At 37.6% G+C, this 17,360-nt stretch overlaps 1 protein-coding gene across 1 annotated transcript in view; it reads right to left on the reverse strand.

The window, feature by feature from the left end:
- Positions 1–17,360, reverse strand: part of SDK1 (sidekick cell adhesion molecule 1) — a 1,179,904-nt gene that overhangs the window by 56,776 nt on the left and 1,105,768 nt on the right. The window contains 3 exon segments of the mRNA XM_044659951.1: positions 652–789; positions 6,648–6,834; positions 10,966–11,081. Of these exon segments, the coding sequence (XP_044515886.1) occupies positions 652–789; positions 6,648–6,834; positions 10,966–11,081 (441 nt within the window).

Here is a 17,360-nt window from a genome sequence, read left to right on the forward strand (position 1 = left end):
TGCGCCGAGGCAGTAAAGCAGGAAGTTGCTCCATGAAACATTGTGTACTTAGACACAATACCCATAACAACTCCAATCCTTCAGGACAAAATAATTCTTATAATTCTTGGAGTCTCTTAGAAGTTGCAGGGTGCTTCCTGTGGGTTTTAGTTGTGCTAATTCAGATCAATGCAAACCAATCATATGTATTTATAGAGCTACTACTAAATGCTGGGTAGCAGGGGTGGGGGAGATATAAAAAGAGATACTCCCTCAAGGGAGTTACAGTCTAGGAGGGGAAGCAAAATACAAACTGTGAAAAGTTAGGCAATAATGAAAGAGAAAAATTATGTAACAGAACAGAGGAATACATGATGATTCAACAAAGAAATGATATGGACAATGTGACAAAGGACTCTTGCAGAAAAGTATTACAGATGTTTAAACTTATGACCCTCATTTAGTCACTAATCATGATGTAGAAATAGCTCAGCTTGGATTTTTTTCCCTTTCAGTTTTCCTTACATTAGCCAACATTTTTCTAAATTGTCCCAGCAAGTCCAGTTCAATGAAATTGTTTCAGAAGCTAATTCAGATTCAGAGAAGAGAGGGGAAGGGAAGGAAATCAGGTGGTGCAGGGATGTTAGTCATTTTCTCTAGTGTTGATCTTACCTTGGACAGGTGCTAAGGGCTCATAAACCACTCGATAACCCTGCAGGACACCATTTGCTGCCAATGGCTCTCCCCAGGAAATGTTAAGAGTAGTAGAAGTTATTTCTGAGAATGCCAGGAAACTGGGAGCGCCAGGTGCTGAAAGAAAGTTAAGCAAAATGACTTATTGAAGATAGTTTATACATTATGTATGTATATATATGATATATACACACATAAAATTTGTATGCATATATACATATATACCCTTGAAAATAAAGAATGTTTTTATCACCCAGTAAAATTCTAAATATTCTAAGATGGAAAATAGGATTTATTGATCACAATAGTCCTTCCTATGATCAATCAAAAACACAAATCCCTTGCAGAGGAGGAAAGAGAAAATGACAGTGTTTAAACACAAAGGAGTTTGAGAGAGAAAATGACAAAAGTATAAAAATGAATAATAGATGGAAAGAGAATATGAAATTTCCAAGGGAACTTCATTTCCTAGTGACTGCTAGAGAATTTCTAAGAATTTCATCTCTACCATTCCAGGTAGAGGTGAAGGTGGAGAAAAGATCACTGTGCATCAGTGATGGATGAACAGCAAACAGTTAAGCGATTTAGGTCTTGTAGTTTGTATGCTCACCCTGATCCCTCCTCACTTGCAGTGGGGTTGAAAATCTCAGACAACAAATGGACTCAGCAGAACTCCCAATACTCCCTAGTTTCTACTCGATCAGAAATATCACAAGAACAAATAGGCCTGTCTCCTGCCATGTTAGAGTGTTTCCACTTCTGTCCAGAGAGATAGAAGGAAAATAAGGGAACCATTTCAATGTTTCAAGGGAGATTTCTCAACTTGTAGTGGATGGAATAGGAGCAGTTCTCTCAACCCTCAAAAGAGGAATAGCAGATAGGATAGGTAAAAGTCCTGAGCAAAATGAAATAGTGAATTCTGTCTTTAAATTCTTAAACTTTTTTTTTTCTGAGTTTTCCCATGCCCCCCCACAACAGTAGTACTTCCTAGAGGCCTTTAGTCTGCCATGGTCCAAAATTTCCTTCATTTTCCTCATTTCCTACTACCTAAATTCAAATCTACTCCTTAATGTTTTAGGGTGGTAGTTAGGAGGAAATTAATCTGATCATCTAACTAAAATCATCCTCATTTAAGTGTGAATGATTGACCTCCAGGGGATAATTACATTTTGAAAGTATGCTCTAAGTGGTCAGATGTATTAACCTGATGATGTTTTTTTGAGGGAGGTGGATAGGTTTCACAAAATCATTGAATATTGGACTTGGAAAGGGCCTTTGACATCATCAAGTTAAACCTTTAGCTAAATGAGAATTTCTGATGCAACATCACCAACAAGCACTCCTCACTCTTCCTGGAGGAATTCTACTCAAAGGGAAATCACTTCTTCTGGATGAAGCCCATCCTATTTTTGATTAGCTTTAATTAATATCAAGATTTCTTTACATCAAGCCAAAATCAGGTTCTCTGCAGTTGTCATTATACTTCCTGTTGCTGTTCTTTGGGGCCAAGTGGAATAAGCTGAATCCTTCTTCTAAATGACATCTCTTTTCCTCAATTGACAAATGGTCAAGGGATATGAATAGGCAGTTCTCAGGTGAAGAAATCAAAACTATCAATAATCACATGAAAAAGTGTTCTAAATCCCTCCTGATTAGAGAAATGCAAATTGAAACAACTCTGAGGTACCAACTCACACCTAGCAGACTGGCCAATATTGCAGCAAAGGAAAGTGATAAATGTTGGAGAGGATGTGGCAAAATTGAGACACTAATACACTGCTAGTGGAATTGTGAATTGGTCCAAACATTCTGGAGGGCAATTTGGAACTATACCCAAAGGTCTTTAAAAGATTGCCTGCCCTTTCATCCAGCCATACCACCACTGGGTTTGTATCCCAAAGAGATAATAAGGAAAAATACTTGTACAAAAAATATTTATAGTCATGCTCTTTGTGGTGGCAAAAAAAATTGGGAAATGAGAGGGTGTCCATCAATTGGAGAATGGCTGAACAAATTGTGGTATCTGATGGTGATGGAATACTATTGTGCTAAATGGAATAATGAGCTGGAGGAATTCCATGTGAACTGGAAAGACCTCCAGGAATTGATGCAGAGCAAAAGGAGCAGAACCAAGAGAATATTATACACAGAGACTGATACATTATGGCACAATTGAATGTAATGGACTTTTCTACTAGCAGCAATGCAATGACCCAGGACAATCCAGAGGAACTTATAAGAAAGAACTGTGGAAACAAAAACACGGAAGGAAACATAAGATTGATCATGTGGTTTGATGGGGATATGATTGGGGATTTTGGCTTTAAATGCTCATTCTATTGCAAATATGAATAATATGGAAATAGGTTTTGAACAATGATACATGTATAACCCGGTGGGATTGCTTGTCAGCTCTTGGAGGGAGGAGGGAGGAAGAAAGGGAAAAATCATGAATCATGTAACCATGGAAAAATATTCTAAAAAAATAAATTATAATAAATAAATGAATAACAACTCTTTAAATACTTTAAGCTAGCATGCCTTCCCCAACTTCTCTTGCCTAACCTCTTGCATTTGACCACAGTAGGATCTCAAGTCTCTTTGAGGTCTTTATTGCCATCTTCTGTATACTCTCCAGCTTATTAAGGTCCTTCCTCAATTGTAGTCTCCAGATAAGGTCTGACTAGTAACGAAGGAATACCATCTCCTTTGTTTTAGAGGTTGCTTTTTTGACTTGTAATACACATTGCTGACTCATATGGAGATTGTAATCCACTGCTAAAAGGACAGTGGTTAGTAGCTCCTTCTATTTTTTTTTTCATATATTTGGATCTTCCTCTTTTTTCCACAAATAGTTTCATTCCTAATTTGCTTTGTTGAAGTTTTTTCCTTATATCAAGGGCTCTTTAGTTTTAAGTGGATATGCTAAAAAGCTGTGCCAGCAGAATACAAACTCTTGTTGGTCTTTCTTAGCCAGAAAAGTTTTGAGCATAGAAATGGGATGGATAGTGTATGGTGGTAAATCATCTCAGTTTGGAGAGAATTGTTACTAGTTTGGTTGCAGAAAGCTGACATTTTTCTAGTCACAACCATTCTTATAGATGATGGACTAAGCTACAAAGGAATTAGGATCTGTGCCAGTGGATCAACAAAATCATAGCCTTGAAAAAGTGACATAACCTAAAATCCACATTATAGGTTTTAGGCCTCTGGAATGCATATCATATACAACCTAATATGTTCTTTTTTATATATGAAGATGATGCAATGAATTTTTTTTCACTAGTAGAAAGGCTAGGCATTGATTCAACCAACATATATTGGTTCAATCAACTAGTCATTTTCTAATATATATTGATAACATATAGATCAGAAGAATATATTTAAGAGAAGGTTGACTGGGTGGTTTAGGGTGCTTTATATAGTCATGTAACCAAATGAATCTTATTATCCATTTGGGGAGGGAGGTAGAAGAAGGGTGGCTAACCTGTGGTTTCATCAATACAGTACACTCCAGGTGTGAAAAGTCTTCCCACTGACATAAATTGGCAATTTGTCTCTAATTTGGAGTTCCTTGGAAGCAATGATAGGTTAATAGGCATGTCCATGGTTAAATAGATAGCTCTGGAGGTGGAATTTGAATCAGGTTATTATTGATTCCAATGCCAGCCCCTTATCTGCCATGCCATACTTCCTCTCAATTGGTCAGTACAGAGATCACAATTTTAAAGTTGGTCTTATTAACATTATGTGCTTAGCAGTCCAGATAACAACTTATCAATAACCCATGAAAACTAATTGTGGATAGCTACTACTTCCTCTGTCAATCAGGGACAATAAAGATTTATAAGTAGAGAATCAGTTAAGGCACCTAAGCTCTTTTAGGTACCTTGCTTTTGTTCAGTTGTGTCTCACTCTTTGTGATCCTATGGACTATAGCAAGCCAATATAGTTCATGGGGTTTTCTTGGCAAATATACTGGAATGTTTCACCATTTCCTTCTCCAGGGGATTAAGGCAGACAGAAGTTAAGTGGCATGCCCAGGATTACACAGGTAGTAAGTGTCTAAAGCTGGATTCGAACTCAAGTCTTCCTAATTCCAGGTCCAGCACTCAATAGCCACCTAGCTTTCTCTTTAGATATTTTAGGACATACTGAATGTACTAGACATTTAGTACAAGATGAGATAGCCAAAACCATTGTTATTTTGAAGCTGAGATATTAAATTGGAAGAAGAGAGAAGGAGCCTGAAGTTGCACAAACCAAGAGTCAATACAAAGGAGGAAAATTAGAATTAGTGGATCAGATGCAAGCATGAAACCATCTGAAATTGAGGGTCAGGGATGCCAGCTAAAAGGATTTTCAGAGGCAGTTGATACAGGCAGTGTCTTAACAAGTCTTTAAAGGGAATCATTAAGGCCAGGTTCTGAGATCAGTCATAGACTTAAGAGAGTTATAGTTAATGTGGCAGGTATGAGAATAAGTACTAGTTTTAGTGCCTAGGGCTTAAAAAAATCAGGGTAGGCTTAGGGAATTGTAAACTAGGCCTAACCAAATGTGATGGACATTTCCTCCCATCCTATGGTCCCTTTTGTAATTTGGATAGAAATGTACATTTGTCCTGGAATTGAATTTTTTAGTGAAGGCAGATGCTCATATTATTTTAGCCAAGTCTACTGAGGAAATTGTGGAAGGGAAAGGGAATGGAGAAGAGAAATAAGGATGACATTAGGAAATAAGAGTGGGTGAAAATAACACAAATACTATAGACCAAATAGCATTTTTGTCAACTTTGAGGGATGTGGGGTCCAGGTTTCCCTGGAAACAGAGAGAGAACACGACAGTTAGATCAAGACATCTGGACACAGTCTCACGGAGAGAGAAACTGACTCTAATGTTAATCTACAAAGCAACATTAAGGCATTGAGGGTCTTTGGGGGAAGTGGTGAGCCACAACAGTTAGCTTGAACTAATGGAAACACATGTTTTTGTCTGGGAAGTGGAAGTAATACAACTTCTCAAGAGCCAGAAGATGAGGTAAATGGAAGTCAAGTCACACAACAATTGAAATGAAAAGGCAGGGGAGTTGGAGGAGCTATATTTCCTGTGTGACTGAGAAGAAATAGATAGTTCTTAGACAACTGGAAAAAAAAAAAAGAAATGTGGTCCCAAGACAGGTGTTTTAAGATACACTCTGAGTGAGAGATCAGGTGAGAATTCAGGATCAGACTAAGAACATAAGTAACATGGTTGCCAAACAGGGATACCCTAACTATTGTCATTAATTGACTTGGTGAAAATGCCTCCCACTTTTCAGTAGTGAGGTAGATGACTAAGGATATAGAGTTTTGATTCAGACATGAATTTGGGGTCAATTGATTTTGCTTAACTATTTTTCTTAATTATCAGAGCTCATCGGTTGAGAACAGGGTATATTCAGAAATGATTATAGTTCATCAGGGAAAGGCATTAATAAACACATAAAAAGAAAAGAAAGAAGAGACACATTACAGAGAGGCAATTAGTCCCTTTGAATATTGTTAGAAATAATATGTAATATCTTGAAACAAAATAATACATTTAAAAATAAAAGTTATGAAAAGAAGTATAGTGAGACCATGTAACAGCAGAGGTTAGTTATTAAGGCATATTACTGGGAAATAGCACTGGTCAAGGTATTTATGATAATGGTTTTATTTTGTTGAATGCTTCAGTGGAAAACTGTTAAGTTTTCTGTGAAGAATTGCTAAGATCTCACCAATGTGTCTTTTCTTTATGTCTCACCCACTTCTCAAGATTACCTCAATAATTTTTACAAGCTCATAGTAACTGCCCTAGAGTAGCTTCGGAAACCAATTCATAAAGCTATATGAGCATGCTTACAAACCCACCCCACATATGCCCAAAAAGAGGATTTAGAATTATCCTCTCCAAATGATCTAGCAAGCTTTTCAAGAAAGAAAATGCCCTCTTACCAGCTTGTTGTGTTCTCCCTTGTCTGGGTTCACTCTTGGGCCCATCTCCAGCTGCATTGAAGGCAGATATGCTGACCAAGTATTTGGTGTGACTGGTCAGGTTTTTCAGTCTGACCATTGTTTCTGGGAGAAAAAGGACCTTCATGTTTTCTGTGTCATTTTGACTGTCTGCCTCCCAGTAATAAATCTGTTAGGAAGAAAAAAAGTAGGTAAAGGAGAGTTTAAAGAGATGGCTGACAGGCATATATGCCTTATAAATTTTCCTCTATGATTTAATTAGCAGAACAAATTCCTGATAAGGGAATTCCTTATACCATTGCAGATCAATATATGTCCTGTACTTTATAGTTTAACTGAGAAGTTAAGTGATTTGCCTAGGGTCATATAGCCAGCCTATGTCAGAGGGAGAACTGGAACCAAGGTCCTTCCAACTCTAACTGGCTCTCTGTTCACATAATACTGCTTTATAAAGAAAGATAAGGATATGGACTAGATCTGTGGTATCATTGGCAAAGGGAAGTATCCCAGGTGGGATTTGAAGCAGGCCTTTCTAACTTTTGCCCTTGCATTTGTTGCTATTGAGCCATTTTAAGACATGTCTGATGCTTCGTGATCCCATTTTGGGTTTTCTTGACAGAGATAATGAAGTGGTTTGCCATTTTCTTCTCCAGCTCATTTGACAGACGAAGAACTGAGGCAAACAGGGTGGTATCCAAATAATGATTTGCCCAGGGTCATACAGCTACTAAGTGCTTGAAGCCAGATTTGAACTCATGAAGTCATGACTCTTCCTGATTCCAAACCCAGTGCTCTATCCACTGTGCAGCCTCGCTGTCCACATAATAGGCATCTAATTGTCCAACAGATTTATCCAAATCTTGCCATTAGAACTATTGATCCCCAAATAAAAATTAGCCAGACATAAAGAAAAGGCTATTCTGCTGAGAGTTCTCAGCATGAGTTCTCAGCACCTGAGCCACTCCCTGAAGAAACTATGCCACACATGGGCAAGTCAGAATCAGGGCTATTTGCAAGACTTGAGGATCATATATATGTCCATGAAACAGGCAAGCACACTCATGACAAAACATATTATCCAACCCCTAACAGGGAGGTGTTGGATTCAGAGTATAGATTGAGACAATTTTTTTTTTACATTAACAATATGGAATTTGATTTTGCTTGACTATATATTTGTCTTAAGGACTTCATTTTCCTTTCTTTTTTCATTGGGGTAAGGGGTGGAGGTGTGGGGTAGAGAAAGTGGGTTTTTAGTTATTGTAATAAAAAATAAGTTAAAGAAATCTGGGAAGTCTTAAATGAATTGATATAGATTTAAATAAGCATAACTAGAGCAATGATAACAACACTGTAGAGATAAACAATTTTAAAAGATTCAAGAACAGAATGCTCTGACCAATGATAATTCCAGAGGACCTATGATGAAACATGCTAACTCATCTCCTAACACAGGTGATAAACTCAGGTTATAGATCGAGGCATGTATTTCTGGGTCATGGACTATGCATGGATCTGGTTACCTAGTCATATGCATATTTGTTACAAGGAGTATGTTTTTATTCTTCTCCAGGGTTGGGGAAAGTGGGAGAGAAAATATATCCTGTGTTCTTACAACCTGTTGTTGGCACTGCTGCCCATAGAACCAAAGGGAATTATTTATTAACGTTTCTAAATAAATAATTTAGAATTAGAGATCTTTTTAATTTAAAGGGTAAGGCATTTCTTCTTCAGCAGTTTATTTTATTTTATATTTTGTTGGGAGATGAACATTTGCTTAGATTAGTGAGTGTTATTTTAGCCACAAAGACCTGGATTAAAAAAAGAGATTGCTGTTTCTTTTCTAGGAGAGTGCTTTTTATCATTAATTCCTTCTATAATCTTTTCCAGAGAAATAATCTAGTTCTGCCCAGAGTCCAAATCTGTAAAAAGTGGGCAGACCTCGTTTTGGGGTTTTCTTTTAACTCTTGCCTGAATCCTCTAATCTTGGGCTAAATTTTATCTAGCTTCTCTTTCTTAGCTTCATATTTTGTTAAAGGTTATCCCAATTTTCAATTAATTTTCTCAAAGCAACTTGGACCAAAAAAGCATGAAGAACCAAAGCTCAAATACTAATATGGGAAAGATTCCAGTCTTTCCCTTGCATACCATTGCCTTTTTATAGTCCTCATCTGATCATGATCAAACACCCAAGGAAGGAAGTTCAGAAGGGATACTGCTACAACTCGTGCCAACAGTACTCCATAGACTCCATTGGCTAGCAAATGTCTGCTTTTAGCCAATTCTAGCTAGGATGTTTGAAGGCAAGGCCAATCCCAAGGTTCACCTTGGCTTTGTGTATTCAAACTCAAGCCAGATTATCAAAGCAGCTATCCACATACTGAAGAAACTGCCAAGCAGAGATACTAAAATGTGCCTTTTGGGTTGGCTTTTCTTGTTTTGCAAATAGACATGCTGGGTGAGGACAAGGCAGAAGTATCCACTGTCAAGCAAGAATTGCTTATTGTCTATCCTGAGTGGTGAAATCTAGCCCTTCCTCAGTGACCTGACCAAATAAGGTCCTTTGTAATGTAAGGCTCTCTAACTCAAGATCAATATTCAGGTTCAATGTCTTTCTCATTAAGGAAATTAGAAGCATATTTTGCACATACATAAATAGCACCTTTCCTCCAAACACAAAGCTCAAAGTATTTTGTTGTACATTGCCTCATTAATCATCTTAACAGCCCTGTGATGGGGGAAGGTATTAATTTTCATAAAACACCTACAAAAATCATTTTTAAATGGACATTTAATTGGCCCAATATTCATTAGGGCAAGCTAGCCCACAGATCCTCGTGGCTGATAAACTAAGTCTCCAGTGGACCAAAAGAGGACATTAATTCTAGAACTGGAGAATTTATCTATTTCTTGTTTTTTTTTTCCTTCCTGCAGAAATGCCTGGGCATTTGTTTCCTAAAACCAAAATCTTGAAACTTTCATCAGTTCCAGAGTAATTGATCCAGAGGGCTCTTGGTTCTCTGAGTAGATCTGGTCTTAGAAATGGAACAACTTGACTAATTCTTCCTATGATCTCAATTAATTAATAAAAATAACCATAACAACAAAAATAATAGCTAGCATTTATATAATGCTTTAAGATTTGCAAAGCACTTTAGAAATATTTCATTAGATTCTCACAATGGCCAGGGAGGCAGATGCTATTATTGTCCACATTTTATAGATGAGACAACTGAGGCAGAAAGAGGTTAATCAACTTGCTCAGGGTTACAGAGCTAGTTAGTAAGTTTTAACTCTGGTCTTCCTGTTCAACTAATATTCTGGTTTACTTAATTTGTATAGAAGATGAGGAGGGATGTCTTTCTTTTATTCCACTTAGGCAGTATGTAGCTAATGAAAAATGAAGGAATTTTAATGCCAGACCTATTTCATCCCTCTTATTTTAAAAATGATGCCCCAGGTATATGAAGCAACTTGTCAAAAGTCATATAGTTTGTTAGCAAAACATCTGAGATGAGAACTCGGGTGTCCTGATTCCCAGTTTTCTACTACTCCATGTAGTAATGCCTCCTTCACCAGCACTGTCAGTGAAGCCACTTCAGAATCCTCACAAGAGCTGTAGAATTAGGAGTTCCTTAGTCCATCCCCCAGGGATTTGAGGTCACAGTGCCTTACACTTTTTAGTTCGGACAATTGCTCCCTTGCTTTGGGATTATCCCGAGGAAGTAATACTGATTATTTAGATCTAAAATTTCCAGTTCTTTTTCTGTTCCAATTTTTGGGTAACCTGGAAAAGACTTCCTAGGATGAAGTCTGTTTTATAATTTTAACAGGAAAACAAAATAATAACAACCAAAAAACTCCCTATGGGATGGACTAACAATAAATTATATTTCAGTTTGTTAAGAAAATGGTAAACAGAGGTGATTGTAGCCATATAACATAGGCCAGAGTTCAAACACTATAATCTCCTAGTCATTTATGGATAAAGGAAATGAAGGAAATGAACATGGTCTTCTTCTTCTTCTTTTTTTTTTTTTTTTTTTTTTTTTTACATTTTAAACCTTTAACTTCTGTTATTGGCTCCTAGGTGGAAGAGTGGTAAGGGTGTGCAATGGGGGTCAAGTGACTTGTCCAGGGTCACACAGCTGGGAAATGTCTGAGGCCAGATTTGAATTTAGGACCTCCTGTCTTTAGGCCTGACTCTCAATCCACTGAGCTACCCAGTTGCCCCTGAACGTGGTCTTTTGGAGGGGGTGGGCAATCAAAGGAGTAAGGCTAAAGCCATAAGGAGTATTGCCTTATATCCTTGTATGATCCCATTTTGACTCTCCACAGGAGGTGGGTCCCACATGACTTCCAGCTGACTGGCTGTGAGAGGGTTCACTTGTATGTTCTGTGGAGCCATTGCTGGTGCTGAGGAAAGAAGAGAAAATAAAGAGAATTAATGGAGAAGTGTAATCAAACACAGGACCAGGAAGGAGGCTGCATGTGTCTGGATTATTATTGGTTTCTACACAAGCTAAGCAAGGTAATCTGCTTTGAAACTCTCTCACCAGTTGATCCAACAATTCTGGAGGGCAATTTGAAACTATGCCCAAAGGGTTTTAAAAGAATGCCTACCATTTGACCCAGCCATATCACTGCTGGGTTTATACTCCAAAGAGATAATAAGGAAAAATACTTGTAAAAAATATTTATGGCTGCACTCTTTGTAGTGACAAGAAATTGGAAAATGATGGGGGGGGGGGGTGTCCATCGATTGGAGAATGGCNATCACTGCTGAGTTTATACTCCAAAGAGATAATAAGGAAAAATACTTGTAAAAAATATTTATGGCTGCACTCTTAGTAGTGACAAGAAATTGGAAAATGAGGGGGGGGGGGGTGTCCATCGATTGGAGAATGGCTGAACAAATTATGGTAGCTGATGGTGATGGAATATTATTGTGCTGAAAGGAATGATGAACTAGAGGAATTCCATGTGAACTGGAAAGACCTCCAGGAATTGATGCAGAGGAAAAGGAGCAGAACCAGGAGAACATTGTACACAGAGACAGATACACTGTGGCACAATAAAATGTAATAGACCTTCCCACTAGTAGCAATGCAATGACCCAGGACAATCCAGAGGAATTTAGGAGAAAGAACGCTATCCACATCCAGAGAAAGAACTGTGGGAGGAGAAACACAGTAGAAAAACAACTGCTTGATCACATGGTTTGTTCAATAGGGATATGATTGGGGTTTTGATGTTAAAGGATAGTTCTACTGCAAATATGAATAACATGGAAATAGGTTTTGAACAATGATACGTGTATAACCCAGTGGAATTGCTTTTTGGCTTTGGGAGGGGAATGGAGTGGGGGAGGAAATCATGAATCATGTAACCATGGAAAAATATTCTAAATTAAAAAAAAAGAAACATATTTGAAATATACCAGATTAATGGAAAAAAAACACTCTCTCACCATCCTATAAAGAAATTCCAGACAAATTCACAACATAGGCTGAATAAGTATGGGTTCTATTTCTCTGAAGCTCATATTCTCGGTTCTATTTAAGATAAGGCCAGACTGGATGCAAAACAACCCAGTCCACCAGGTTGTTTCCAGGAAGACAACAGTCAAAACAAACCTCCAAATTCATTTCTTTTCAGACTTAAAAGCTAATCATTTGAAATTTCCCTCTGGGGGGCAATTTCAGTTTCTAATTTCTAAAGACAAATTTATTCTTCTACTTGCCTACTCTGCCACCTCGGGGGAGAAGGTCATTGGAATATTGTGTTTATGTCACTAGGGCTGAATTTCCCTTGCAAAAATGAAGAGGTGATTGATTGAAAAAGAATCAGGAGCAAATCACCTCACAGCCATTATGAAGCACAAGCCAATCACCATAAAATGGGAAGTAAATGGATTTATGTTTTTAAAGAATTTTTCTTCTCATTACATTTTGCCAATACAGGCAAAGTTCGATTCTAGGCATTTTACTTTCAGACGCCTGCCATTTCTTTGGTCTTATTTGCTTGGTGCCATTCGCACCTGGGTTTAATGTTTACTTTTATCTGGTCCCCACAAAACACTCCTTCCTGCCCCAATAAAACTGATGGGTGTGGACTATGGATGCTTTTCTTTGCTGCCTTCAGTGCCTTTCCAGAAGCAAAATTTTGTTCCTTAACATTCCTACTATTTCTCAGACTGGCCCTGGAGAGTCAGGCAGAAAGCAGCACCACTCTTCCTCTTCCTCTTCTGGCTGAAGCAGCTCCTGCAGCCTCTGTCCCCAGCACCTATGAGGGCTGCCTTTTTATTCTGTGTCTGTTTATAGACTGTAAATAGAAGCGATAAAACATTCACCGGCCAAGGAAGATAGCCCTGCTTATCTGTTTCTCTGGAGAGGCTTTCTCTGGAGAGAATGACCTTCATAAGTCACTCTCTCCCCACAATCCCCTCCCCCATTTTAGCTCCCCCCCCAGGTTATAAAATAAAATAGTAATTAACACCCACTCAGCCTGACACCAACTATTTATTTTGTTCTAACTGTGTGGTTTCCATATTATCACTGCCCACCCTGCCGTTAATGGAAATGTTAATAACCCGCGCCAGGTTGTTGTGACAGATGCTCAAGCTCATTATCAAAAATTCTTATTTACCGCTCCATTAAACAACAGAATCGCACAAAAAAACAATTCAATCAAAACTAACTGGAGGAATTTTAACAGCCACATTAATAATCCAAAACATAAATAAAGTTAATGTCTTTTGCATGTTTGCCATCGGCAACTCTATCGCAAAATTACTGTTGTACAATTAAAATGTGAAAGGCAAAATTGAGCATGGCCATTACCCGGGTACTCTGTTAAAACTGTTTGTGCATTATTTTGTCTAAAGTTCCCCTTCAATGACACTGCCAAATGTGCGAGAAGGGTCTGGAGGAAGGAAAACCAGAATCCCAGGGCTGGACTCTTCTTTGGAGGTATTAGAATGAATTCCATCTCTCTCCTGGGAAGCCAGTACTGGCCCATCCTCTCCAGGATCCACAGAGGATCCAGAGGAAGCCCCCTGGTGTCTGTCTCAGCAGGGCCTGCCTCTGAGCAGACAGCTCCCAGCTCTGTAACATCAGCCTGAATCACAGAGCTCTTTGGGGCTCTCAAAAAACTGGAGCAGGTGACAAGGATTTTTTGGATGATGGCACAAGTTGGGGAAAGACATACGCATAAAAGGAGAGAAAAGTTTGTCAGCTTTGAGATTTATTAGCTGGTCTGTGAAAACTGCCAGGTTCTCACCCTGACAGGAGGACAGGAAGAACTGTGCTTTAAAGAAGGTACTACTATTTACAGCTCCAAATGCTGTCCTTGTTTAGTTGTAAATTGTGTTTAGTTTGGAGTCGAAAAAGTGTCCTCTGAGTCAGAATCTCTTTGTTCTACTCACTTAACATTTGTTGTGTAAGGAACACAAATAGCAGCTTGAAATACATTTTAAAATAATGTGAAATTATTTTTTAAAAGAATCTCAGTTCAAGAATCATTGAGACTGCACAGAAATTCATCTTCAAGGTGAAATGCAAAGGTTAAGGTTCGAGGGTGATATCCTAGCTGAATACCTTATGTCCCACTTGATCCTATCCAAGGAATGGCATTACTTACAGTACCTTGGCCTTAAGTCTTTCATGTCTCCTAGCAGCAGGCTTTCTAACCAAAAAAGGAAGTCTTGTCAAATAGGGAAAATTCCTGAATAATATGGCCCAACACACTTGGCTTCTCAATCATATATTAATATGTGAAAACCAAACCTCATCATAGTGTTATAAAACACTATTATGCTATCCTTGGGACAATGCATTCATTCAATAATCATTTATTAAATGCCTCTATTTGCAAGATTCTGCTAGGTTAACCTACTAAAACACAAATGGAAGATTCTAGCTTTGGAACTTTCTGGCAGCCTGGTATAGTAGTACATGTAACAGATTTGGTGTTAGAGGACCTGGTTCAAATCCAGGAACTAATATTTATTTATAGACCTTGAGCAAGTTGTTTAACTTTGGGGGACCTCGGTTCCCTCCGGAATAAAATGAAGTGGTTGGACTAGATGGCCTCTGAAGTCCCTTCAAGCTCTAAATCTATGATTTTGTGAATAACGCTGTGTCAAAGATGGGTTTTTGCAGAGATAATGCTATAAGGGTATATCTAAAATTGAAAGAGAAACTAATTTTATTTTAAAAAACAGTTTCTCATGTAACATATTCATTTAATAGAATCCCAAACTTAGAGAATATATAGAATTACCCCACCTAAAAATACAGAATAGTTGGAAGGATCTGTTTCACTGGCTCTGAATGCTTATTTATGTCTCAAATTCTGTAGTAATCATATTGCCCTGATCTCTGAGACTCTCTGACTTGTACCCATTCCTATATAAGTTCTGACTGAGGTGTAATAAAATTTTTATCAGAATTAGAATTTGGGGAGCAGCTAGGTGGCTCAGTTCAGTGGCTAGAGAACCACCTTAGAAAGGGGAGGTCTTGAGTTCAAGTCTGGCCTCAGACACCTCCTAGCTGTGTGACTCTGAGCAAGTCACAACCTCCATTGCCTAGCTTTACTGCTCTTTTGCCTTGTAACTGATGCTTAGTATTGATTCTAAGATGGAAAGTAAGGGTTTAAAAAAATTAGCATTTTGATAATGGTCTTTGCCAAAACCATTTTAATATATGAGCAGCCATAATGAGGAAATCAGTCATAAATTAAATGAATAAATCATTTTGTTGAAAATAGTCTAGTCAATACAGATTAATTCATTGATTATTTTTGGACATTAGCTAGTTGTTGAACAACATTTCACAGCAGGCACTGGTGTGAATCTCAATTGCTAAGAAAGGAGCAGATATTTCCAATTTGTGTTTTATAAAAGCTTCCATCTAAGGAACCTGTTTTTAAAAAACAAAGTATGTGTTTTCACAATGAGGTTATCAAGAAAATGGCCAAAAGTTTAAGTCATGGGAAAATTGCCATCTGCCTTCTCCCCTCTCACACCAAATAAAAATATTCACTCTGCTACAAAGTCGGAGATGGTATGTGTCAAGCTGAGGCAGGCCAGCAAGAAGTTAGCCAAATTGTTAGCGCTTCAGAGATGGCTCCATCTACAATATGGAAGAGGGGAGTTGGCTATCATCAGAGCCTACTCTAAGTAAGGATTTTACTGGGATTTTATCCCCATCCTCCTCCTCCTCCTCAGAGATCTCAAAGTATAGAAGAAATGAAAAACAATTCTTTGTAAAGTTAGTGCCCACTGTTATACATGTAAATCAAGCAGCTAAAAATGACAACTTAGATATCAGCATTCTTGATCCATAGGAAACATAAGGACAGAGACAAAGTCTCTGTTTTCAAAGGGCTTATGATCTAAGGAGAACTAAGACATGGAAACATACAAAGTAGAATGTGATAAGTACCACAAAGAGAAGTATAAAACACATTATAATATGCTCTAAGAAGAGAGAGATATCTCTCTTTTGGTTTATGGGATTATTCAAAAGCTCCAATGAAAAGGTGTCTCTTGAAGAGTGGATAGAATTTTGATGGGCAAAGATGCAGGGAGATGCCATTAAATGCATATGAGCAGGGCAGCTGGGTAGATTAAGGGTTTAAAATATATATATATATATATATATATATATATATATATATAAAATGCATATGAGCAAAGGTTCAAAAGTGAGACAGTGTGGAATGTATAAGGTACATTTTCTGGTACTGGTATCAGAACTGGTACAGTTTCAAGTACTATATTAAAATTTAACTTTCACTATTTTTATTTTGTGATTTTGCTTTGAATAATGCATATTTTTTGAACATTTTGACATTGTGGTTAATATTTTATATGTATTGATGGATAAGCTCTGAAGGTTATTCAAGCAACTGAAAATGACAACCTAGATAATCAGCATTCTTGATTTTTTTGTGTGTATGTAGTTAGACTAAATTCATTAAGGAGGCTCTATAGTGTTCCAGGCTCTGATATCATTACATCATCTGCAAACAAGAATACTTAGAGCAGAGGTATCAAATACATGGTCTGCAGGTTGCACATAGTTCATGACATTTCCAAGTATGATCAGAACCAGATTAAGATAAAATTGGGAAATATTAAACAAAATAAGAGAAAATACAATAAAGTAGAAAATATAACATTTTAAAACTAGGTCAATATTTGGCCCGCAGCAATCTTAATGTATGAATTCAGTGGCCCCCATTTCTCTCTGGTTGACACCTCTTTTATAGAGGACTTCACTATCAATATGATATCCTTCCATTTGAATGTGGCACTGAACATTCTCCATAACAGTGCAAATAATTTAGTAGATATATATCTCCCTATTTTATATCTCACTTGGTATTTAAAATCAGAAGGTCTTTGAATGAAGTTATGTCTTTTTGTTATTACATATTTCCAGGAGTATATCTGAAATACCTTCCTGGAAAATATCTTGAATGACAGTATTTTTCTCTACTGAATCAAATGTTCCCTGTGCAATGTATATAAGACACTGAAAATGGACAATGAACTAGATCAAGAATTGAATAAGAAGTGAATGGACTGGATAGTATTTGGAAAAATTATACAGACTTCTTTATGGCCCAGGCTTTTTATAATTTGAAGCCTCAATCTATCTTTCTTTCCTTCTTTCCTTCCTCCCTCCC

This window comes from Gracilinanus agilis, chromosome 1 (genome assembly GCF_016433145.1).
Source record: "Gracilinanus agilis isolate LMUSP501 chromosome 1, AgileGrace, whole genome shotgun sequence".
In the NCBI taxonomy this organism is placed as follows: domain Eukaryota; kingdom Metazoa; phylum Chordata; class Mammalia; order Didelphimorphia; family Didelphidae; genus Gracilinanus; species Gracilinanus agilis.